The sequence below is a fragment of the Loxodonta africana genome, chromosome 9 (genome assembly GCF_030014295.1).
Source record: "Loxodonta africana isolate mLoxAfr1 chromosome 9, mLoxAfr1.hap2, whole genome shotgun sequence".
Lineage (NCBI taxonomy): Eukaryota > Metazoa > Chordata > Mammalia > Proboscidea > Elephantidae > Loxodonta > Loxodonta africana.
In genome coordinates this window covers 17,553,002-17,577,743 of record NC_087350.1, presented here as the reverse complement: position 1 = coordinate 17,577,743, position 24,742 = coordinate 17,553,002, and the positions used below count along the sequence as shown (strand labels likewise).

Sequence of the window (24,742 nt, the reverse complement as noted above, 5' to 3'; positions counted from 1 at the left end):
ATGGATGCACATGCGCAGTAGGATCCGAGAGGCCTGTCTGCACTCGGCACTGGCAACCAGCGCGATTCAAAATGACACTTCCCATAACTCTCTGCGCCCGGGCTTGTGGTGACTTTTGCCCACTTTTTTGGAAGGTTGGGAATACTGTGAAACTTGCATTTAGTCTGTGTATTAGGAATATTGGAGCTCTGGTGTCACAGTGGTTAAAAGATCGGCTGCTAACCAAAGGTCGCAGTTTGAATCCACCAGCTGTCCCATGGAAACCCTATGGGGCAGTTCCACTCTGTCCCACAGGGTCAGTCTGAGGCAGAGTCCACTCCATGGTAACAGGTTATTAGAAATACTAAGGAGAACTGTTCCTCTTGTTAGTCGTGAAAACAATATTGTAATTACGTAGTGTTAAAATACTAAAAGCGCAGGGAAACACCAGAAATTAGTGTAACAGAATATATTTATTGTGAGCAGATATGAATCAGGTAGCATCAAACTGAAAGAATCCAAAAGGTGTTCTGAAGGGCTAGTGAAAACACATTACATAGACGGGTCCTGCAGGGTAGTCTCCTGAAGGTCATTACAAATTCCTTTCATACTGGTTTCTCAGGAGATAACATCAGAGAGCGTGCAGGGTTTAAGGGTCAATCAGCTGTGAAAACAGTCATTAAGGATATGCCATATAGCCTAAAACACAGCTCCCAGTCAGACCCAGGATTCATGCATCTCGAAACTGCACATAGATAATTCTTCAAATCAGTCTCCAGTGCTTCCTAGGCTATCGTTTGACTTGAAGGTGACATCGGGAAAATCAGTTCCTGAGAGCGTCAAGGTTCAAAAGGATACCTAAGGGCAAATAGCCTGGGTGGGTCATCTCAACTCCAAGGACCCTAGAAATCTGTATTCCAGGAGAATTAAAATGGTTTCTCAGCAGGAAAATTTTATTTTAAAAGTCATATGTACTGATGTATATAGAATTGAAATTATATATATATAATTCTACACATTTTCAGACAAAACAATTATGCAAATAAGATAAAGCAAAGTGTTAAGGTGTTTTAAACTGAGAAAATATACACATGTGGATGCTTATTTCACAATATATTAATTTTTTGTATGTAAAATAATTTTTTGAATGTAACAAAGAAAAGAAGAACATGTATAGATTTTCTTCCACCAGTGTGTCTTTTATACTAAAAGCTGCCAAGAGAAGTCAAGGCACATAGAAATACCACATGGGAATAAGGCTGTGAATTAAATAGTAGAAAAGTGGGCATAGCAGTTCCATACAAGAGTAGTATCTGTGATTATCTTGTTTACCTCAGGAAGAAATCTTGTTTACCTCAGGAAGAAAACAAAACAGCTTTTAAAAAATACATAAGCAACCCTTGAAAATTTATAGCATGAAAATAAGAAAATGGTTATCATGCAGATCATACATATTCCAAAGATGACCCTACTTAAACCTTATGTCACATCCTACTGTCTTTTTACCAAATTAGGGACATGTGGGCACAATGGTCTAGGAAATTCTTTTTACTAAACTACGTGCATTGAGGATGTTTTTGATCAATACTTTACATTAATCATTTCTTCTAAAACAACGATTGTTTAAAAATTTGATCCTATTCACACTAGGGGAAGAAAAAGAAGTGTCATCAAGAAGTTAGTACAATATAAGTCAACAAAAGTGCAAAGTTTTAACCTTCAGCTCCTTTCCTAGCAGATGCCAGCCACCTGCCATGTCTGGGCCCCCAAATCCTGCCTCATGCACTCCCAGAATTGGGCTTGGGGGTGCTGAGAGGGGCAGGCAGAGCTGCTGCCAGACCCACCTGCCACCTACTCCAAGTCATAGATGGTGTGAAAAACAAGTATTTTTCATAAACAAATTGATAAGTTTTATGTATCCTTTTTAATTAAATGCAATTTTCTATATGAAAACCCTTGAATATTTAATGCGAAAACAAAATATGAAAATACTTAGTCAACCTAAATTTATTTATAAATTTTATTCAAACAGGACACTCTTCCTCATTACATTCTGTGAAAAATCATGAGTAAGCTTTGGTGTTTTTCATTCCTCTTCAAGTTCGGTGCTGAACAAGGTTGTTATATAAATCTTGTTATTCCTTAAACACTTCCTAGTTTTTCCTGTTTTCTTTATTTTATGTAAATGCACTTAAGAACTTATTTTTAAATTATAAGCACATGCTCAATTGATAAAAATTTCCCAATGAATGATGTGATAATGGATTCTTTCTCTCCTTTTCCATCTGTCCAAGGATGGGCCAGTAACATGAAACTTGCCTCCAAAAATGGAGGGCTCCAAGAAACCGAAAAAAGAGGTGGCAAATCCAGGGTGGCAGCAAATGAGTTTATTAGGGAGACTTACAAAAAGGTGAGTCCTGGGTGGCTGCAGGCCCAAAGCAGATCTCCACACTCTGCAGTGGAGGGCAGAGGTTTTTATAGTAGTGGTGGACAATAATGGCTACACGCTAGGGACCTACATAAGGATGACTGAGTAAACTGTAGTGAACTAGTGGACCACTTGAGGGTGCTCATTTTGGCCTTGCAAAGTCTGTTTCCCCTTCACCATCCCATTATCCAAATGTAACCAGTGTTAACCAGTGATTAGAACTAGACTTTATTCACTGCAGACACAAGCAAGCATAATACATTTTTCTTAAAGCACTATGAAAATGCAAGAATAGAGAATTGTTCAGTAAAAACTCTAAACCCATGTAAAAATGTAAAAGATGTTAAATATCCTTCAAAAAAGATGTACCATCAATGAATGTCACACAAGGCAGATCCCAAAAGAAAGTCACCAAGACACATTATAATCAAAATTGCCAAAATCAAAGACAAAGAATCTTGAGAGTGGCTAGGGATAAATGAAAACTCACCTACAAAGAAGAATCAACAAGACTAAGCTCTTGTTACTCAGCAGAAAGCAGGCAGGCAAGAAGGCAATGGGATGACATATATAAAGCCTTGAAGGAAAAAAATTGCCAGCCAAGAATTATATGTCCAGCAAAATTCTCTCAAATATGATGGCAAAATTAGGTCATTTCCAGATAAACAAAAGTGTCTTAGGCTGGGTTCTCTAGAGAAGCAAAACCAGTAAAGTGTATATATATAGAGAGAGATTTATATCAAGGAAACAGCTCACAGGATTGTACAGGCTAGAATGTCTAAAGTTTGTGGATCAGGATAGAGGCTTCTCTCAATTCATGTAGCTGCAGGGGCTGGTGAACTCAAGATCGGTAGGTTGGAGAGCAGGGCTTCTGCTCACAAGCTGTGAAGATTGACAAATCCCAAATTGGCAGATAAGCTGATAGCTCAAGTCCCAAGAACTGGAGGACAGATGAAGGGGAGACAGCTGCAGGATCCAGAGTGAGAAAAAAGCCAGAACGTCTGCTTATGTTTGGATTCAGGTCACACCCCCAAGGAAATTCCCTTTCAACTGATTGGCTACTCACAGCAGATTCAATCATGGGAGTGATTACATAATAAATACTGAGAATCTTGGCTCAGCCAAGTTTACACACAATCTTAACCATCTCAAGAACTTTAGGGAATTTTAAAAACCAAATCAAAATTACAAGAAATATTAAAGGCAGTCCTGTTAGAGAATCAGCAATATCAGACAACAACCCTAGAATAGAACACAGGACAAAACAACCAGATATTAACCCAGATAGGGAAGTTGTAAAACCAAATCAAAGCTAAAAAACTGAAAATAGGAAAACAGAGATGTCAATATGTAAATGATGACAATTTCAAAACAAAAAAGAGGGAATAAGTGGTGTAGTCATAGAACTTCCATATGCACAGGAAGTTAGGGCAGTATTGAGAAATAACAGATCAGGTTGAACCTAGAAAAACAAAGGTAAATTTTAAGGTAACTACAAAGGAAGCTAACAAATTTACCCATCAAAATAAAAAGAAGAAAAACATGAAGACTCAGCAAACACAAAATCAACAATAATGAAAAAGATGAAAAGAATATACATAAAGAAAAATGACTCAGCATAGAAAATTAAATGGAACAAAAAATCTGTCAACAACACACACACACACACACACATCAAAATGATAGCAGTAAACTCATACCTGTCAATAATGACACTGAATGTACATGGCCTAAATGCACCAATAAAGAGACAGAGAGTAGCAGAATGGATTAAAAAAAAAAAAAAAGATCTGTCTATATGCAGCCTACAAGAGACACACCTTAGACTCAAAGACACAAACTAAAACTCAAAGAATGGATAAAAATAGGTCAAGCAAACAGCAACCAAAAAAGAGCAGAAGTGATATTAATCTCTGAAAAGATAGACTTTAAAGCAAAATCCACCACAAAGGATAAGGTAGGACACTATATAATGATTAAAGGGTCAATACACCAGGAAGACATAGCCATAAAAAATATATATGCACCCAAGGACAGGGCTCCAAAATACATAAACTCTAACAACACTGAAAAGAGAAACAGACAGCTCGACGATAATAGTAGGAGATTTCAATACACCACTTTCAGTGAAGGACAGAACATCTAGAAAGAAACTCAATAAAGACACAGAAGATCTAAATGCCACGATCAATCAGCTTGACCTCATAGACATATACGTAACACTTCACCAAACAGCAGTGAAGTATACATTCTTTTCCAATGCACATGGAACATTCTCCAGAATAACCACATTTTGGTCGACAAAACAAGCCTTAACAGAATCCAAAACATCAAAATATTACAAGGCATCTTTTCTGACAATAAAGCTGTAAAAGTAGAAATCAATAACAGAAACAGCAAGAAAAAAAAAAAAAAAAAAACCAATACATGGAAACCAAACAACACCTTGCTCAAAAACTACTGGATTATAGAAGAAATCAAGGACAGAATAAAGAAATTCATAGAATCAAATGAGAATGAAAACACTTCCTATCAGAACAGACATAGCAAAAGCAGTGCTCAGAGGTCAGTTTATAGCAATAAATGCACACATCCAAAAAAAGAAAGGGCAAAGTCAAAACATTAACCTTACAAATCAAACAAATAAAAAGAAAGCAGCAAAAGAAGCCCTCAGGCACCAGAAGAAAGGAAATAATAAAAATTAGAACAGAATTAAATGAAACAGAGAACAGAAAAACAATTGAAAGTGTTAATAAGACCAAAAGCTGGTTCTTTGAAAAGATCAACAAAATCGATAAACCAATGGCTAAACTGACAAAAGAAAAAATAGGAGAGGAAGCAAATAACCCAAAGAAGAAATGAGATGGGTGATATTACAACAGACCCAACTGAAAAAAAAAAGGCTCATAACAGAATACAATGAATACATGTACTCCAACAAATTTAAAAACCTAGAGGAAATGAACAAATTTCTACAAATACACTACCTACCTAAACTAACACAAACCAAGGTTGAAAAACTAAATAAACACATAACAAAATATGAGATTGAAGAGGTAAAAAAAAAAATTCCGAACTAAAAAAATCCTGATCTGGATGCCTTCATTGGAGAATTCTACCAAAGTTTCAGAGAAGAGTTAATACTGATTAAGGCATTTCAGAGCATAGAAAAAGAAGGAATACTTCCAAACTTTCTATGAAGCCAGCATAACCCTGTTAGCTAAGCCAGGTAAAGACATCACAAAAAAGGAAAATTATAGGCCAATATGCCTCCTGAACATAGACACAAAAATCCTCAACAAAATTCTAGCCAATAGAATTCAGCAACAAATCAAAAAAACAATTCATCATGACCAAGTGGGATTCATACCAGGTATGCAGGGATAGTTCAACATCCGAAAAACAATCAATATAATCTGTCACATAAATAAAACAAATATACGCACCATATGATCTTATCATTTGATGCAGAAAAGGCATTTAACAAAGTCCAACACCCATTCCTGATAAAAACTCCCAGCAAAATAGGAAGATAAGGGAAATTCCTCAATGTAACAAAGGGCATTTATACAAGACCAACACCCAACATCATCCTAAATGGAAAGAGTCTGAAAGCATTCCCCTTGAGAACTGAAACCAGACAAAGATGTCTTTTATCACCACTCTTACTCAGTGTTGTGCTGGAGGTCCTAGCCAAGAGGAACAAGTCAAGAAAAAGAAATAAAGGGTGTTCAAATTGGTAAGGAAGAAGTAAAAGTATCCCTATTCGCAGATGATATGATCTTATACACAGAAAACCCCAAAGAATCCACAAAAAAACTACTGGAATTAATAGATTTCAGCAGAGTATCAGGATACAAGATAAACATACAAAAACCTGTTGGATTCCTCTATACCAACAAAGCGAACTTTGAAAAGGAAACCACCAAATCAATACCATTCCAATAGCCCCCCAGAAGATAAAGTACTTAGGAATAAACCTAACCAGAGATGTAAAGGAATTTTATAAGACACTAATGCAAGAAACCAAAGGAGACCAAACCAAAACCAAACCCAGTGCTGTTGAGTCGATTCCAACTCATAGCTACATAAGTGGAAAAACATACCATGCTCATGGATAGGAAGACTCAACATTGTGAAAATATCAATGCTACCCAAAGCAATCTACAGATACAATGCAATCCTGATCCAAATTTCAGTGGCACTTTTTAACAAGATGGAGAAACAAATCACCAACTTTCTATGGAAAGAGAAGAGGCCTGGATAAGTAAAGCATTACTGAAAAAGAAGAAAAAAGTGGGAGGCCTCACACTACCTGATTTTAGAACCTATTATACCACCACAGTAGTCAAAACAGATACATAGACCAATGGAACAGAATTGAGAACCCAAATATAAGTCCATGCACCTACAGAAGCAAGGATGGCAAGACATACTTTGCACGTGTTGTCAGGAGGGATAAGTCCCTGGAGAAGGACATCATGCTTGGTACAGTACAGGGTCAGCAGAAAAGAGGAAGACCCTCAACGAGATGAACTGACACAGTGGCTGCAACAACGGGGTCAAGCATAACAACGATTTTAAGGATGGCACAGGACCAGGCAGTGTTTTGTTCTGTGGTATATAGGGTCGCTATGAGTTGGAACTGACTCAACAGCACCTAACAACAACAACATGAACAGCTGGTATTTGACAAAGGCCCAAAGTCAGTTAACGGGGAAAAGACAGTCTCTTTAACAAATGGTGCTGGCATAACTGGATATCCATCTGCAAATTGAAACATGACCCATACCTCACGCCATGCACAAAAACTAACTCAAAAATGGACCAAAGACCTAAGAATAAAATCTAAAATGATAAAGATCATCGAAGAAAAAATAGGGACAATGCTAGGAGCCTCTATACATGGTGTGAATAAAGAAACTAAATAACTGAGAACTCCTAAAAATCAAACACTTATTCTCATCAAAAGACTTCACCAAAAGAGTAAAAAGAGAACCTACAGACTGGGAAAAAATTTGGCTATGACATATCCGATAAGGGTGTAAACTCTAAAACCTACAAGATACTGCAACACCTCAACAAGACAAATAACCCAATTAAAAAATGGGCAAAGGATATGACCAGACACTTCAACAAAAAAGACATTTAGGTAGCTAAGAGACACATGAGGAAATGTTCACAATCATTAGCCTTTAGAGAAATGCATATCAACACTATAATGAGATACCATCTCACCCCAAAAAGGCTGGCACTAATCCAAAAAACACAAACTAACAAATGTTGGAAAAACTGTGGAGAGTTTGGAACTCTTATGCACTGCTAGTGGGAATGTAAAATGATACAACCACTTTCTACAATGATAGGGCTCTTCTTTAAAAAGCTAGAAATAGAAATACCATATGATCCAGCAATTCCACTCCTAGGAATATACCCAAGAGAAATAAGAGCCATCACACGAATAGACATATGCACACTGATGTTCATTACAGCACTATTCACAATAGCAAAAAGATGGAAACAACTTAAATGACCATCAACAGAGGAATAGATAAACAAGTTGTGGTACATACACAAAATGGAATACTACACAACCACAAAGAACAATGATGAATCCTCAAAACATCTCACAACATGGATGAATCTGGAGGACATTGGTGAGTGAAATAAGTCAATCACAAAAGGACAAATACTGTATGAGACCACTATCGTAAGAAATCAAGAAAAGGTTTAAACAGAAAAAAGCATTCTTTGATGGTTATGAGGGCGGGGAGTGAGGGGGAAGAGAAATCACTAACTAGATAGTAGACAAGGATCAACTTCGGTGAAGGGAAGGACAACACACAAGAGAGGTGAAGTCAGCACAACTGGACCAAAGCAAAAGCAATTTCCTGAACACATCCAAACACTTTGAGGGACAGAGCAGCTGGGGGCTGGGGCCTACAGACCATAGTTTCAGGAGACATCTAGGTCAACTGGCATAACATAGTTCATTAAGAAAATGTTCTACATCTCACTTTGGTGAGCAGTGTCTGGGGTCTTAAAATGCTTGCAAGTGACCATCTAAAATACATTAATTGGTCCCATCCAACTTGGAGAAAAGGAGAATGAAGAAAACCAAAGACACAAGGAAAATATTAGCCAAAGAGACTAAAGGTCCCCATAAACCAGAAACTCCACCAGCCTGAGACAAGAAAACTAGATGGTGCCTGGCTACCACCCATGACTGCCCTGACACGGAACACAACAATGAGTCCCAGATGGAGCGGGGAAAAAAGCACAGAGCACAACTCAAATTCAAACATAAAGACCAGACACAATGGTCTGACAGATACTGGAGGAACGCCTGAAATTACAGCCCCCAGAGGCTCTGTTAACCCAGAACTGAAACCATTCCTGAAGCCCATTCTTAAGACAAAGATTAGACAGGAATATAAAACAAAAAATAATACACATGAGGAGTGTGCTTCTTAGTTCAATCAGATACATGAGACCAAATGGGCGGCTTCTGTCCGGAGGCAGGATGAGAAGGCAGGAAGGCAGAGGAACTGGTTGAATGGACAGAGTCTGGGGTGAAAAGGTGCCACATCATGGGGATTGCAACTAATGTCACAAAACGGTAAGTTTGTAAATTTTTGTATGAGAAATTAACTTGAGCTGTAAACTTTACCTTAAGCACACACACACACAAAAGATGTACTAGTTCATGCTGTTTCTCCACACCCTTTACAACAGTGAATATTATTATGGAGGATAAAAGAATTGACTATTCATGTTCTGGAGCCCTGGTGGTACAGTGGTTAAGCGTTCAGCTGCTAACCAAAAGGTGGGCAGCTGGAATTCACCAGCAGTTCGTTGGAAACCCTATGTGGCAGTTTTACTCTGTCCTACAGAGTCGCTATAAGTTGGTATTGGCTCAAAGGCAACAGGGCTGGTTTTTTGGTTTTACTCATGTTGTATATCCACATTTTTTATTGGGTTTGTATCATTTTTCTGTTTGATGTGTAAAATGTTTTATGAATTAGCCCTTCCTCATATGTGTTGCAATGGTCCCTGAATTTGTCTTGGATATTATTTATAACTTCTTGTTGTTGATTTTGGTCAATCACAATGTTAAGCTTTTACATAGTAAGGTTTACACTTTTGTCCTTGGTATCTGTGTCGTTCTTATACATTCACTTGCTTTCTTTTTAATCTTGAAACTTGATTATGGTGCCAGAGCTTAGACTTTGCATCCCACTAGAAATATATATTTTATTCTGTTTTAGGTGGAAATTACACAGCAAATTAGATTTCCAATCAACAATTCATACATAAATTGTTCCACAACATTGGTTACAATCCCCACAATTATTATCTTTACGAACTAAGTTATGCTAATTGACCTAGTTGTCCCACAAGCCTATGGTCTGGAGACTTCAAGCTCAGTAAATCAATCCTAGGAAGTGTTTGCCCATGTCTAGGAAGCATTATTGTTAGCTGTGCCACCATGTGGTTTACTGTATATGTGAATATATATGCTGTGCATACAAGCTTGTATATACATATGCCCACAAACATAACTGTATATCCAGACACATATTATCCAGACGCATATACTCCCATATGCCTTCCCACACGCATATAGCATATATATATGTAACCACTCACGTATTTTTTGCTTATTACTGTTATTGAAAGCTTGTATATGTTACAGTATTTACCATAGTTGCCCTTTATTCTTGAGTACCTCTTATTGTCTTCATTTTGACATAAATGCACATATAACAATTCTTATTTGGTTTATTATATTTAATTTTATCCTTCTTGTATTGTAAATAGAAGTTTAAATATATTTTCTAATACATTCTTATCCGTAGACAGGAAAGCTGTTGGTTTATATGCATTAATACTATTTCTTGTTGAATTCTCTTATAGTTTCAACTAAATGTTGTATTAATAATCTTGGGTTTTAATGTCCGTAATGTCAAGTTTGCTTGCTTTTTATATTTATAATTTTTTTCGTTTTTAATGAATCACATATTATAAGTCCATAAAAGTCTGGTGGGGCTATATGAAGCCAGCTGTAATACCATAAAATATAGTATTAAAATTAATTTCAAAGGTAGGTTTCTGGCTATGGAAGCATGAACAGGTCTGTGAATTCTCTCCCACAAATACAAGTATAAAAGTGGACAACATTGTCAAAAACAACCATTTTAGAATTTCAGAAATTGATCAAAATGCAATAATTTAGAAGCATTTATTAATGAATAACTGCTAGAAATTCAGGTAAGAACAGTGGGAGTCTGAGGTTTTGTTTGGGGTTGCTCCCATTCCCCCTTTCCAGTACAGTCAGTGAGAAATGTAGTTTTTCCAGGGTGGGTGTTTAAGTAGAAGTCTGAGGGGGAGGATCATCTACAAGCCAAGGAACCAAGGAATGGCAGAGACTACCTACAAGGAAAGAATCAGTGCACCAGAGATCCTGGCTTGGATTTTCAGCCTCCAGAATAGTGAGAAAAATAAATTTCTGTTCTTTAAAGCGGCCCCCCCAACCACCACTTGTGGTATTTCTACTACAGTAGCACTAGGTAACTAAGACAATCAGTAATAGCACTGACAGCATACACCTCCTGTAGTGAGGAGAGCCCAGCATTGTTGTTGTTAGGTGCCGTCGAGTTGGTTCCGACTCATAGTGACCCTATGCACAACAGAACGAAACACTGCCCAGTCCTGAGCCATCCTTACAATCATTGTTATGCTTGAGCTCATTGTTGCAGCCACTGTGTCAATGCACCTCATTGAGGGTCTTCCTCTTTTCCGCTGACCCTGTACCCTGCCAAGCATGATGTCCTTCTCCAGGGACTGATCCCTTCTGACAACATGTCCAAAGTATGTAAGACGCAGTCTCGCCATCCTTGCTTCTAAGGAGCATTCTGGTTGTACTTCTTCCAAGACAGATTTGTTCGTTCTTTTGGCAGTCCATGGTATATTCAATATTCTTTGCCAACACCACAATTCGAAGTCATCAGTTCTTTTTCGGTCTTCCTTATTCATTGTCCAGCTGTGGTATTGCTGTTAAGGGTGCATAACCTAAATCTAATTATAAAGAAATATCTGATAGAACTAAACTGAGGGGCATTCCTCAGAACATGTCCTGAACTCTTCAAATATGCTGTCTTAGGTATCTAGTGCTGCTGTAATATAAATTTGTCATTATGCTCCTCTCTAATCTTAAGTTCCTCTATTGCTTTGTCTGTGTGCTCCTTGGCTTGTTCTGCATTTTGCCTGATCTCCTTCCTGATTTCTTGAAGAGTTCTGTACATTAATCTTTTGTATTCTGCCTCTGGTAATTCCAGGATATTCTCTTCATCCAGAAGATTTCTTGATTCTTTGTTTTGGGAGCTTGCTGAAGCCATCATGGTCTGCCTGTTAACGTGATTTGATATTGACTGTTGTCTCCGAGCCATCAATAAGTTATTGTATTTATGTTTGCTTACTGTGTCCTAGCTTCTTGTTTTGTTTTGATATGCCCAAATAGGCTGCTTATGTGAGCTGGTTTGATTATTGGCACCTTGAAGCTGTAACATCCTGTCACCAGGTAGTTAGACCTGTTACTAGGTATGTGAGACCAGGAGTCCTCCTACTTTTCTTGTATGGATTCAGCTCAGGTGTCCAGGTAGTCGGTCACCAAGTGTGTGGTCCAGGCTTTCACCTACAGTCCTAGACAGGGTGCAAGGGATTCAAAGTCCGTGGACCCCTTATGCCTGTGCCTAGGCAAAGGAGCTGTTTCTGCCCTGAGTTCCTGGCTTAGGAGAGCTGGCAGATTATTTTTTCCTGTTTGTTAATTTGTCCCCTCTCCAAGGCTGGAAGAGTGACTCAGGGTGGATGACAGGTCCTACTTTTGGCCCACGGGAGGTGGCAATCTTTGAAGCTGGCCTGATCCCAGTGCAGAATGAGAGGGGGCAGGTAAATGTGAGAGAGGTTTTTCCCACAGGGGTGTTTTTTGATCCGCGCAGTTGGTTAGACACATGTACTTAATCTTTTGCGGATTCAACACTGCTTTTCACTGATTCTGGAGGTGTGAGTGGACTCTCTGCCACTTGGTCTCTCCTGATGTGGAAAACGCACCTCAAATGCCACTGCTTGTTTCATCACATAGTGGATCTGGCCTGCGGGGTGTCGATTCCTGCTGCGTCAGGTCTGGCAACTCCTCACTACTTCTGAACCATTTCTCCCTCCCCCTGAGCTCAGTCCAATTCCTCAAATTTGCCTTTGATGTTCAGGGCTCCTAGATTGTCATATATAATTGATTCACTTGTGTTTTCGGGTCTTTGTTGTAAGAGGGACCACAGGAAGTGTCTGACTACTCCACCATCTTGGCCCCACCCCTGGTGCTGTAATATAAATACAAGTGGGTGGCTTTAGCAGACAGAAATTTTCTCACAGTTTAGGAAGCTGGAAGTCCGAATTCAGGGCACTGGCTCTAGGGGAAGGCTGTCTGTTCTAGGGGAAAATCTTTGTCTCTTTCAGCTTGTGTTCCTTGGTTTCTTGGTGAGCTCCATGTGACATCCATTTTCCCCATTGTGTTCACTCCTCTCTGTGTCTAATCTGCTCCTTTTATATCTCAGAAGTAATTAGGTTTAAGACACACCCAACAGTAATACGGCCTCATTAACAAAGAAATGGAATAAAAAATCCATTACCATCAAGTTGATTATAACTCATAGCAACCCTATAGGACAGACTAAAACTGCCCCTTGGGGGTTCCAAGGCTGTAATCTTTACGGAAGCAGACTGCCACATCTTTCTCCCTCAGAGCAGCTGTTATGTTCAAGCTGCCGACCTTTTGGTTTGTAGCCAAGTGCTTAACCATTGCACAACCAGGGCTCCTTCTACAGGCATCCCCCACTGCTGTCAATTCCAACTCATAGCAACCCTACAGGACAGAGTAGAACTGCCCCATAGGGTTTCCAAGGAGCACTTGGTTGATTCGAACTGCTGACCTTTTGGTTAGCAGGTGAGCTCATAAACACAGTGCCACCAGGGCTCTTCTACAGGGGTTAGGATTACAACACATATTTTAGGGGGACACAATTCAATCTACAACATATGCCAATGTCATGAAATGCAAAGAAGGTCTGAAAAACTGCTTAAGAATAAGGAAGACTAAAGAGATAGGACAACATAATGCAATGCACAGTCTTGGATTTTAATTTTTGCTATAACCGAATTATTGGGACAATTGGTAAAATGTGAATAAGGTATATACATTACATAATACAGTCGATTCTTGTTCTTCACAGTAGTTGTATTCTAGCATTGCCACAGTAAATTAGCAAATATGAAACTATATACAGGGTCATTGTTGTCATGTGCTGTTGGTTCCGATTCACACTGACCCAATAGGACAGAATAGAACTGCCCCATAGCATTTTCTAGGATGTATCTTCACGGGAGTAGATTTCTAGGTCTTTTCTCCTGACTAGCTGCTGGTGGTTTCGAACCACCAATCTTTCAGTTTGCAACTGTGAGTACGCAAATTTGCAAATACGAAATTTGTGCCAAATGAGAACTATACTATTTTATTAGTGTTAATCTCCTGATTTTCATAAATGTACTGAGGTTCCTAAGAAAATTACTTGCTTTTAGGATATATACACTGAAGTATTTAGTAAAAATAGGCCTCATGTCTGTCACTTAGTCTTCAACATTTCAGGAAAACTTATGAACTCCATCCATTCAAGAGAGAGTAACAGAAATCTGATAAAATGTTAGCATTTGGGGGAGTCAAAAGGAATACTTTGTATTTTCCTGGCAACTTTTCTGTAGATCACATTAAAATAAAAATTAGCTCAGAAACAAATCAAAGTGTATACATGTTACCCGTGTTTATTGGCTATATAATAAAACCACTGAAAGACCAATGCTATTGTAGTCTTCAGGGAGACATACACTGCCTGGACTTGTGAGATATAAGAATTCTGTTACATCTGCTTCTCACTACATACCACCTTATTTTCTCCTGTTGCATTTCAGAAGCCCTAGAAGGTCATTCATTGGTGGATTTTGGATTAAACATCCTTCCCTGGAATAAATGAAGCAGGAGGATGAGATACTATGATTGTCTCATATGGGTTACCTGCCGCCCTGTTGCAGGATTTGTTATTAATGTCAGAAAGGAGCACAAAGCAGACATTTGCCACACCACAAGTGATAATTCATTACAAGAAAAAAAGTATTCCAAATCAAAGGGAATGATATGAAATAAACTAATGGTATAAAAACAGCTAGCTATTTATTACCCTGAAGAAATAGATGTTAATACTTAACCACATATCCCCCCACACACACAAATGCCACAACATATGTTGGTTGATGATTTAATGTGTTTCATATATTTAATATGTGAGACACGCCTGACAGTATGCTAAGTGCCCAAAGATAATATGACTGTTCATGAAGCAGAAAAACCTCTTTTACACAACGGCATAATGAATAACTTATCAGTGAGGAAATCCATAAAAATGTTCTTCAAAATTCTCCCTGGATGTAGCTGAGTTAGTCACACTCTAAGCTGTGGAATCCCAACAGGGAAAATACTGCCTCCAGGAAGGCAAAACTTACGTTCTTGAGGGGAGGAGGGACCAAAAAAAAAAAAAAAGCCTTATGTATAAAGTAGAAACACAGTATATAGACGGACATCTTTGGTACGAAAATATTGAGTTGGAGGCAACAAGGAAAATCTGAAAGGGTTCTTTGGGGGTGATAATGAAAAAAAGGTTTAAAAGTCTACTCCACAGAAGGTATATTTTCATGCTTAATCCAGGCTCAAGTCTTACCCCTGAATCACCAAGAGAGGAGTTGCTCTGATAGTGAGGAAAAAGTAGGGATGGGTCCTAGACAGCCAACCAACTGAATCTGTTCAATCTTTTAGCATTTATTCACACAAATTCAAGAAATATTGGCCATTATGATGGTGGCAGTAATAACAATACTTAACAATACATAAAACTTACCAGATACCATTCTCCCATTTACTTTACATAAACAACTTTAATCTTCATAATAACCTGATGAGGGAAATGACATCACCTCCACTTTGCAAATGAGGAAACTAAGGTACAGTTTATGTAACCTACCCAATGTCCAACAGGGATTAAAATTTTTTTTTTTTTTTACCCAATGTCCCACAGGGATTAAAAATTTCAGAACAGGTAGTCTGGCTCCAAGTACATGTTCTTAGCCACTAGGTCAACACCAGACAGAAAACTGCGCAGTACGCCATACGGCACTCTGTCATAGGAAGTACAACTTGCAGATACTGCAGGCGTTATAATTAGGATTTAATCAGTTCAGTTTATGTACGCACCTCAGGGAACATATCAGGAATATGAGGAAAGAGATACTTTTCTTGCTGACCACCACTGTTCAGAGTTGCTCTTAAAATCAGGCTTGTTTTACAAACCAGTTGTATATGTACACACATACTAAAAGATAACATGATGTGGTATGGTATTTTAAACTTTTCAGTTATTTTCCCGCAAGAGTTTATTTGTTATTAATATACTTGGGGGAAATCATAGTTTATAATAATTAAGTGAAGGGAACATAATTCTACTACAGTGATGCTGGGTTCCAATACACATACCAAACAAATAGCTAAGTGGTATGCACACATACATACTCACATAAGAAACACTACAGAATACTCACAAATAAATTGATGCTGTTGTTTCTATTATGCAAGTTCTTCTGGCCATTAAAAAGTTTCTTATTCTAATGAATATCGATGAATATTTTGTTATATGTTATTAAATGTTCTGATAGTATACATGAAGAATTCTGATAAAACAATTTCTAGATAAAAGCTTTTACTTACATTTCTCAAATCAGTATTTTTCCCTCAGAACACTCATTGATAAATAATAAGATAGGAATGTTTGTTGAAAACTTTCACACATTCAAAACATTTATACCTTTAATTAACTGATATTTAATGAGACATCACTTCTTGGTAAGGGCTTTCATATATATATTGAAATGTTGGATTTCTCACTACATATATTTCATTAATAATGAAGACTTGTGAATAAACGCTTATGATCATTCAAGATATTGTCAGGTGTTTGTCCTTTGTGGCATCTGTAATATACACTGAGTGCTGAGTTCTCACAGAAGTCACTATTCAAGGGTGCGTTAGCTGAGGGATGGCTACAATATGTTAGTAACAAGTACACCCAAATGGTAACATCTCAGCAGAGAACATGTTTATTTCTTCCTCACAGAAAGTTTAAGTATCAGAGGTAGAGGAATAAAGCCTTCTCCACATATTCTTAGACCCTGGTTCCTTTCACCTCATAATGATCTGCATTCAGTGCAGACTCTCAAGGTTGCCCTGAGAGACCATTCTGACCAGAGACAGGAGACAATGTCACTGACGTTGTTAGGCACCGTTGAGTTGGTTCCGACTCATAAAAGAGCCTATGTACAATAGAACAAAACACTGCCCAGTCCTCCGCCATCCCACAATCGTTGAGGGTCTTCCTCTTTTTCACTGACTTTACCAAGAATGATGTCCTTCTCCAGGGACTGGTCTCTCCTGATAACATGTCCAAAGTATATGAGACGAAGTCTCACCATCCTCGTATCTAAGGAGCATTCTGGCTGTACTTCTTCCAAGACAGATTTGTTCATTTTTCTAGCAGTCCACGGTATATTCAATATTCTTTGCCAACACCATAATTCAGAGGCATCGTTCTTCTTTGGTCTTCCTTATTCATATGCATAGGAGGCGACTGAAAATACCATGGCTTGGGTCAGGTACACCTTAGTCCTCAAAGTGACTAGCTACGAACTGGTAAAATGATCCCACTTGGATAAGAGGGGGCCTTGGAAGAGGGCTGGTGACAAAGTAGTCAGTATATACCACATGGAAATTACCTATGTGTAAGTTAAGGTGAGGGTTAATCCCTTTTAGAGGAGTATTTTCTATATCCATTCCCAAACATAAGGTTTCTTTTGTGTGTGTTTTGATATAGTATTTATTTTCTGTCATACTGAAGAAGTTGGCTTTTGGCCAACAAATTACATTCTAAGTTTCCTTCACTGAGATTTCTGTGGTGCTCAATGAGGTTTCGTTTCTGGAAGAAAGTCTGCGTATTTTTACGACATTCTCTTGAGTTCTCTGATATACAATGAAGAATGAACTCGGTCTGAAAAAACTGCCCATGTACACTTCAAGAATTTGTCTTGTGTGTAAGTTCTCTGACGTTTAGTGAGGGCTGATTTCTTGGACAGGAACTTTCCGTGAGCATTATATTCATAGGACTACTCCAGTGTGCAAGTTCTCAATCTTTTCTAAGTCTTGACTTCTTGAGATCTTTCCCATGTTCACGTTCATTACACTCATAGTTTCTCTCCTGTATTTTCTGATATATCTGAGATTTAATTTGACTAAAAGTTTTCCCATGTTCACGTTTAATCTCCTATGTGAGTCCTGTTATGATCTCTAAAATATGATTTCTGACTGAAAGTTTTCCCATATTCATTGCATTCATAGGGTTTCCTCCCTGTGTGGGTTCTCTGATGACTTCTTAAGCCTGATGTCACAGTGAAAGCTTCTCCACATTCATTACATTGATAGGGTTTCTCTCCTGTGTGAATTCTCTGATGACTTCTGAGGTTAGATTTCTGGCGGAAAGTTTTCCCGCACTCATCACATTGATAAGGTTTCTCCCCTGTGTGTATTCTATGATGAACTCGGAGGTTTGATTTTTGGCTGAAAAATTTCCCACAGCCATCACATTTATAGGGTTTTGCTCCTGTGTGAGTTTTCTGATGTTTTCTTAGGCCTGATTTCAGGTTGAAAGTTTTCCCACATGCACTACATTCATAGGGTTTCTCCCCTGTGTGAATTCTCTGATGTCCATTGAGGTGTGACTTCTGGCTGAAAGTCTTCCCACATTCATCACATTTATATGGTTTCTCCCCTGTGTGAGTTCTCTGATGTAGTATGAGGGTTGACTTATCACCAAAACTTTTTCCACATTCTTGACACTTATATGGTTTTTCCCCTGTATGAATTCTCTGATGGTCTCTGAGACTTGAATTATGGCTAAAAATTTTCCCACATTCATTACATTCATAGGGTTTTTCACCTGTGTGAGTTCTCTGATGTACTCTGAGGTGTGATTTGTGGGTGAATGTTTTCTCACATTCATTACACTCATATGGTTTCTCCCCTGTGTGAATTCTCTGATGTATGACTAGGCCTGCCTTCTGTCTGAAAGCTTTCCCACATTCAATACATTCATAGGGCTTCTCCCCTGTGTGAGTCCCCTGATGTTTTCGTAGGCCTGATTTCTGGCTGAAAGCTTTGCCACATTCAAAACATACATAGGGTTTCTCCCCTGTGTGAGTCCTCTGATGAAGAATGAAGAGTGACTTTTTACAAAACAATTTTCCACACTTGCTACATTCATACTGTTTCTCCTCTGTGTCAGTCCTCTGATTTTCTCTGAAATATGACTTCTGGTTGTAAACATTCTCACATTCACTATGTTCATAGGGGTTCTTCTTCCCTGAATGCATTCTCTGATGCGTCTTAAGGAATGATTCCCAGAGGAAAACTGTTCCACATTCATTACATTCATAGGTTTTCTTACCTATATGACTTCTCTTATGTAAAATGAAGTATGACTTTGTAAAAGATTTCCCACATTCTTTCCAATCATAGGGTTTTGCCCTTGTATGAGTTCTCTCATGTACAGTGAAGGCTGACTGGGAGCTGAAGTTTTCCCTGTATGTGTTATGCTCACAGGAATTCTCCATTGTGTGAGTTGTCTCATGTACTGTAACTGCTGAATCATTGCTGAAGTTTTTTCCATGTTCCAGGGGTTTCACTCCTGTATGGGTTCTCTGATGTTCTCTCAAGTGTGGTTTATGGCTAAAAATTTTCCCTCTTGTGTCCATTCTCTGAAGGTGAGTGATCCCACTGAAATTATTCCTATTTTCACTACATTCATAACCATTAAGTTCATAATTATTCTTCTCTAAGAGAATGTTCTGTGACAGAGTAAGGGTTGATTTATGACGTATGCTTTCTCCAAATTTATTATAAGATTTTCCTTTTGTGTGGGCACTCTTAAGTGTAATGAGGGCAGTTGCATTATGGAAAGGTTTTCCATGTTCACCATATTCAAAAGCTTGCTTCAAAGTCTGAATTTTCTGATACTGAATACCTTCCTTATTATGACTAAGAACTTCCACATTTTTATTACATTCGCAAGATTTTTCTTCAGTATAAGTTCTCTCATTCCTAATGTTGAGCCATTTCTCACATACATTAAACTCATCATCCTTCTCTCTTGAAGAATTAAAATGTGGATCCAATGGTATAAGACCCATATAAGTAGGCACTGTGGTGTCAAGGTTATAGTGCAATTTTCTTGAAGGATAATTGCCAATGCCTGGATTACATGGTGCTCTTGAATGTTTCTCTTCCTCTGTAGTCAGTGTATTGCTGTTGGTCAACAAAATTTGCCACAAATGTTTGTCTTTGTTTCTCTGGCAAGTCTCTGCAAAGTAATCAAGTTGGCAGACTTCTAAAAATGAAAAAAAAAAAAAAAAAATAGGAATACTGTATGACAGTGAAACTGAACACATCTCTTAGAAGGAATAGGACACACACACACACCCTATTATGTATTTATTTGACTCTAGTTTCCATCACAGTTTCTCAACAACAAAGTAATCTGAAGTTGCATTCCCTCTATTTCTTTCCTTTGGGAGTAAAATTTTATAGTAGGAAAAAAATTGGTAATGAATACACATACGTGTTTTCATTTTAAAATATGATTCTCAAAACTGGGTAGAGGAAAGAACATAAAAGGAATAGTGAATTTAGACTAGAGGAGTGATTTCAGAGTGATTTATTTTAGGGACAGGAAAATCTGTGAATGGGATGAATTCAACAAGGACTGTGAACAATAAATATAACGACAAGAAAAATTAGCAAAGATTTTCATGTTGTAATTCAGAGGATTTATTTGGGCTGGGGAGGAATATCAGTGTCTACGTTTTTACATGATCAAGTATAGATTACAATAAATTCAAGCCAAACTGAAACCCGCTGCTGTCCAGTTGATTCCGACTCATAGCGACCCTACAGGGCAGAGCAGAACTGCCCCACAGGGTTTCTGATGCTGTAAATCTTTACGGAAGCAGACTGACACATCTTTCTCCTGAGGATTGGCTGGTGAGTTAAAACCACGAATGTTTCGGTTAGCAGCTGAGTGCTTTAACCACTGTGCCACACGGCTCCTTATAGATTACAATAGGAGGATATCTATCAGTCTAAATGCTTCCTTGGGAATGCACTCTTTTCCATTCTACACATAAACACCAAAACAGATTTGGTACCAACTTCCTCTTGATTAAAGGAAGAATCCTAAAGCCCAGGCTCTAAGTCTTCTAGCTGTCATATATAGGAACACAAATACACAAGGCAAGCACAACACTGACAAGAGGAAAAGCCACATTTCCATATGGATTGGACTTACTGCCCTATTATGGCTTCGGTGTCTTTATACTGGTGTATTTTTCAGTGTTATTTTATAACAAACCTCTCAATTATCAAATCTTAATCTGTTATGAATTGAAGTATTGTCCTAACCTATGTACCTATAAATATCACACTGTTTGAAAGTTGAGGTTTTCTTTGGTTATGTAAATGAGGCCACACAGAGTAGGGTGGGTCCTAAACCTAATGACTTCTAAGTGGTGTCTTATAAAAACAGAACAGATGCATACACACACACAGAGAAGACAGATGCCACATGAATACCCTCAATACACAAAGAAACACCAAGGATTACTGGCAGTCACCAGAAACTAGGAGAGAGGTCCACAGAAAGAACTGGCACAGTGGAGACCTGATTTGGACTTTTAGCCTCCAGAACTGTGAAAAAATACATTTTTGTTCTTTAAAGCCACTCACTTGTAATATTTTTTGTATGGTAGCATTAGGTAACTAAAACAATCCCTTTCAATTTGTTCACTCATTTTCCTGAAATCAGTTTGCCTCCACCCAATCCTTAACTCTGTTTTCCATCTACCTGTCAACATAAAAATTTCTAAAGTTTCTAGTGACTAAAAGAGCCTTATGGCTCATATATTTTAACCTGTTCCCAGGAATTCTGGAAATATCCTTTACATTTATTTATTTATCATGAAAGTTTCTGTGTAGATTTGACTGATTACTTTGCTGCTAACCATATTCCATTCAACAATATACTACTTAAAAGTCATATAATAAATGTCTTTGAAGATCCTGAGTCCACTGCCCCAGGACCAGCAGAATAGAAGTGGCATCATTTTGAAAACCAAAGTTTTATACTAACTGAACACATTAAAAAAAAAAAAAAAAACCCACTGCTGTCAAGTCGATTTTGACTCATTGCAACCCTACAGGACAGAGTAGAACTGCCCCATATGGTTTCCAAAGAGCACTTGGTGGATTCCAACTGCTGACCTTTTGGTTAGCAGCCATAGTTCTTAACCACTATGCCACCAGGGCTCCAACTGAACACATAATAGTTGTTTATGCTGTCATTCTACAAGTCTATAGTATTTTCTGCTCTAGTCTGTCCAGGCTATTTTTATCCCTTTGAAATAAAATGGTAGGTTTTACTTAATAAAAACAGAGAGAGTTCTCTTGCCCATGACACTCAAGGTCATCTTATTAAATGTTAGAAACCTATGTTGCTGTATTATCATAAATAAATTGAATGAATGCCTGAATAACTGAATGAGTGACTGAATTAAAAAAAACATATATATAATATTTTAAATGCCTACAGCTATGCCTTGAGCTATAACTTTTAGAAGTGGCTTGTTTATTTTTACATATCTAGGTGATCAGGCTCACTGAAACACTTGAAACTTATTCTTTCAGAAAACAATCAATGATTAATGAATGAATATGTCCTGTTTCCAAGACTCCAGAAGTCTTGCAACCATGGTTCACTGATCTTGTGACTGTCTTAGTAAGGTTCCTATTCAAGCTTTGATAATGTTTAAGCACATTCTGCTCTCTTATAAGATTTATGTATTCTGACATAAATGTCAGCCATCAAAAATTTTTTGTTCAAAGTTCCTGGTAAAATTATATATATAAGTACAGGTGGTCCCTGACTTATGATGGGGTTCTGTTCTGATGACTACATCGTTTAAGTTGGCACTGACCAAAGTTGAATACTTTTTTTTTTACTTATACCCTGCTATACAGCAGTGTTTTCAACAGTAAATCATAACACTGAACATTTGTGAGTGACAACATCAGTAAATTACAGGTTCCAGCACTGTATGTAGAACATATTACTAATGATAAAATATACAAAAACAAACATACAGTCATAAGTGTGGTTCATCGTAATTCAAATATGTCGTAAGCTGAGGCCTCCCTGTACTCTGAAAACATGAATTCATCAGAGCCCTGATTCACTTGGTGATGATGTGCTTCCAAGTTGCAAATGGCCTATTAAACCTGCACAGCAATCTGTTTATGGTGTTCTGAATTGTTGATTTTCAACACCCTTAAATGGTCCCTTTGCAACAATAATCTCATACTGATACTCTTTAAATTCTTAAATTAGTGTGCATTCCAGCCTTAAAATCTAGATACCCCTCAAGGCAAAGCTACTTTCACAAACTGTCAAAAAAGAAAAAAAAAAAGGTTTATATCTTCTCACAAACTTAACCACCATTTACTTTAACATCTGTTAAAGTAACTACTGCCTGTGTCATTCATTTTAACAGCGGATACCTGGATAAAACTCATGCTATCAGGGACACACGATTTCTGAAGCAAGTCACTGTCACTAAAACTAGAATGCTTCTTTAAGTTGACTGCATGCCCATAGTTAAAGAGGCAGGATTTTTGTAGTTGTACCTAAAATAATGGTTCATCTTCAAGTAGTGGCACTCTTAGATGCTGTAAATATATATTTTATGCAGCTCTACTCATTTCCTAAATAAAAGGGTCACTGTGATTTATTTGCATCTGTCTGGATGTTGATTAAATCAGATATCCTTAAAGCTAGTATGTCTCAGAATTACCTAGAGAGCTCTTTGCCACACAATGGCTTAAGCCCAATGCCAATCTGCACCTCGTGATTCAAAAGTCCTGGAAATCTGACTTGGAGATCTACATTTAGGGACAGCGCTTTTTGAATGAATCAATATGAAGTAACTATTCTCAATCTTGGGGCCCTGATGGCACAGTAGTTAAGAGTTTGGCTGCCAGACAAAAGGTTGGCAGTTCAAATCCACCAGCTGCTCCTTGGAAACTCTATAGGGCAGTTCTACTCTGTCGTATAGGGTCCCTATGAGTTGGAATCGACTGGATGGCAATGAGTTGTTCTGGGTTTTATCACCAATCTATGGAGCCCTGGTGGTGCAGAGCTTAAAATGATAGGCTGCTAGAGGTTTGAACCCCCTGCCGCTCCACATGAAAAGATGTGGTAGTCTGCTTCCGTAAAGATTTCAGCTTTGAAAACCCTATAGGGGAGGTTCTACTCTGTCCTGTGGAGTTGCTGTGAGTTGGCATCGGCTCGACTGCAATGGGTTTGGTTTTGGGTTTGTTTTTTTTTTTTTTTTTTATCCCCAGTCTGGGTTAGGAGTCAATCCACAATGTAATTATGAAATATTTACTACCAAAGAGTAAAACAGAGGCCATTATAGTCCAGGTGGGGAAAGAAGCCTCATTCAATAACTATGTTATCCGGAATAGATTGTGGGGTAAATCTTATCTTCTTGTTATACAGCCATGAAGCGTTTTGGGAACTTTCAAATGCAAGAGATTCAGGTAGGCTAAAGTATTCCAAAACCATTCGTGGAAGTGGCAATTTAAACCAAAACAAAGCATGTACTAAAAAAACAATTACCCAGGCTTATCCCATGTGCCAGGCACAGTAAGAAATTTAATAAACTAATTTCTTCAAGAATTGGTTAGGGAAAGCATGCAATGATGAAAGGTGTGATGTAGGGAAGAATGTCACACGCCTGCGCGATATTTAGGAGCCTGGATCACACAGAGTTTGGCATGAGTGTAGGCAAGATAAATAAATAGATCTTAAAATGCAAGATGAGCTCATAACGTTGGGGTCACTTAAATACAAGAAGTTTAAATTTTTCATATTAAGTAATAAGAGGCAACTATAAGATTATTTTGTCACCACAGAGCAAGGTGAATTGGATGCTGTATTTAAATAATAATTCTAATTACCAAGGCAAGACTCTAGTTTTGGGTCACGTCAGTGACCGTGAGAATATGAGAGGCTGTGTCCATGTGAA

The 24,742-nt window shown here is 38.0% G+C and overlaps 1 protein-coding gene across 4 annotated transcripts in view; it reads right to left on the bottom strand.

The window, feature by feature from the left end:
• Positions 1-15,023: 15,023 nt before the first annotated feature.
• Positions 15,024-24,742, bottom strand: part of LOC100673859 (zinc finger protein 782-like) — a 28,770-nt gene continuing 19,051 nt past the window's right edge. For all 4 annotated transcript variants that reach the window (XM_064291111.1, XM_023544666.2, XM_023544667.2 and 1 more), the window contains one exon: positions 15,024-19,992. In XM_064291111.1, coding sequence (XP_064147181.1) covers positions 17,867-19,992 — 2,126 coding nt within the window. In that variant the 3' untranslated portion in view covers positions 15,024-17,866. The remainder of the gene's footprint in view (positions 19,993-24,742) is intronic.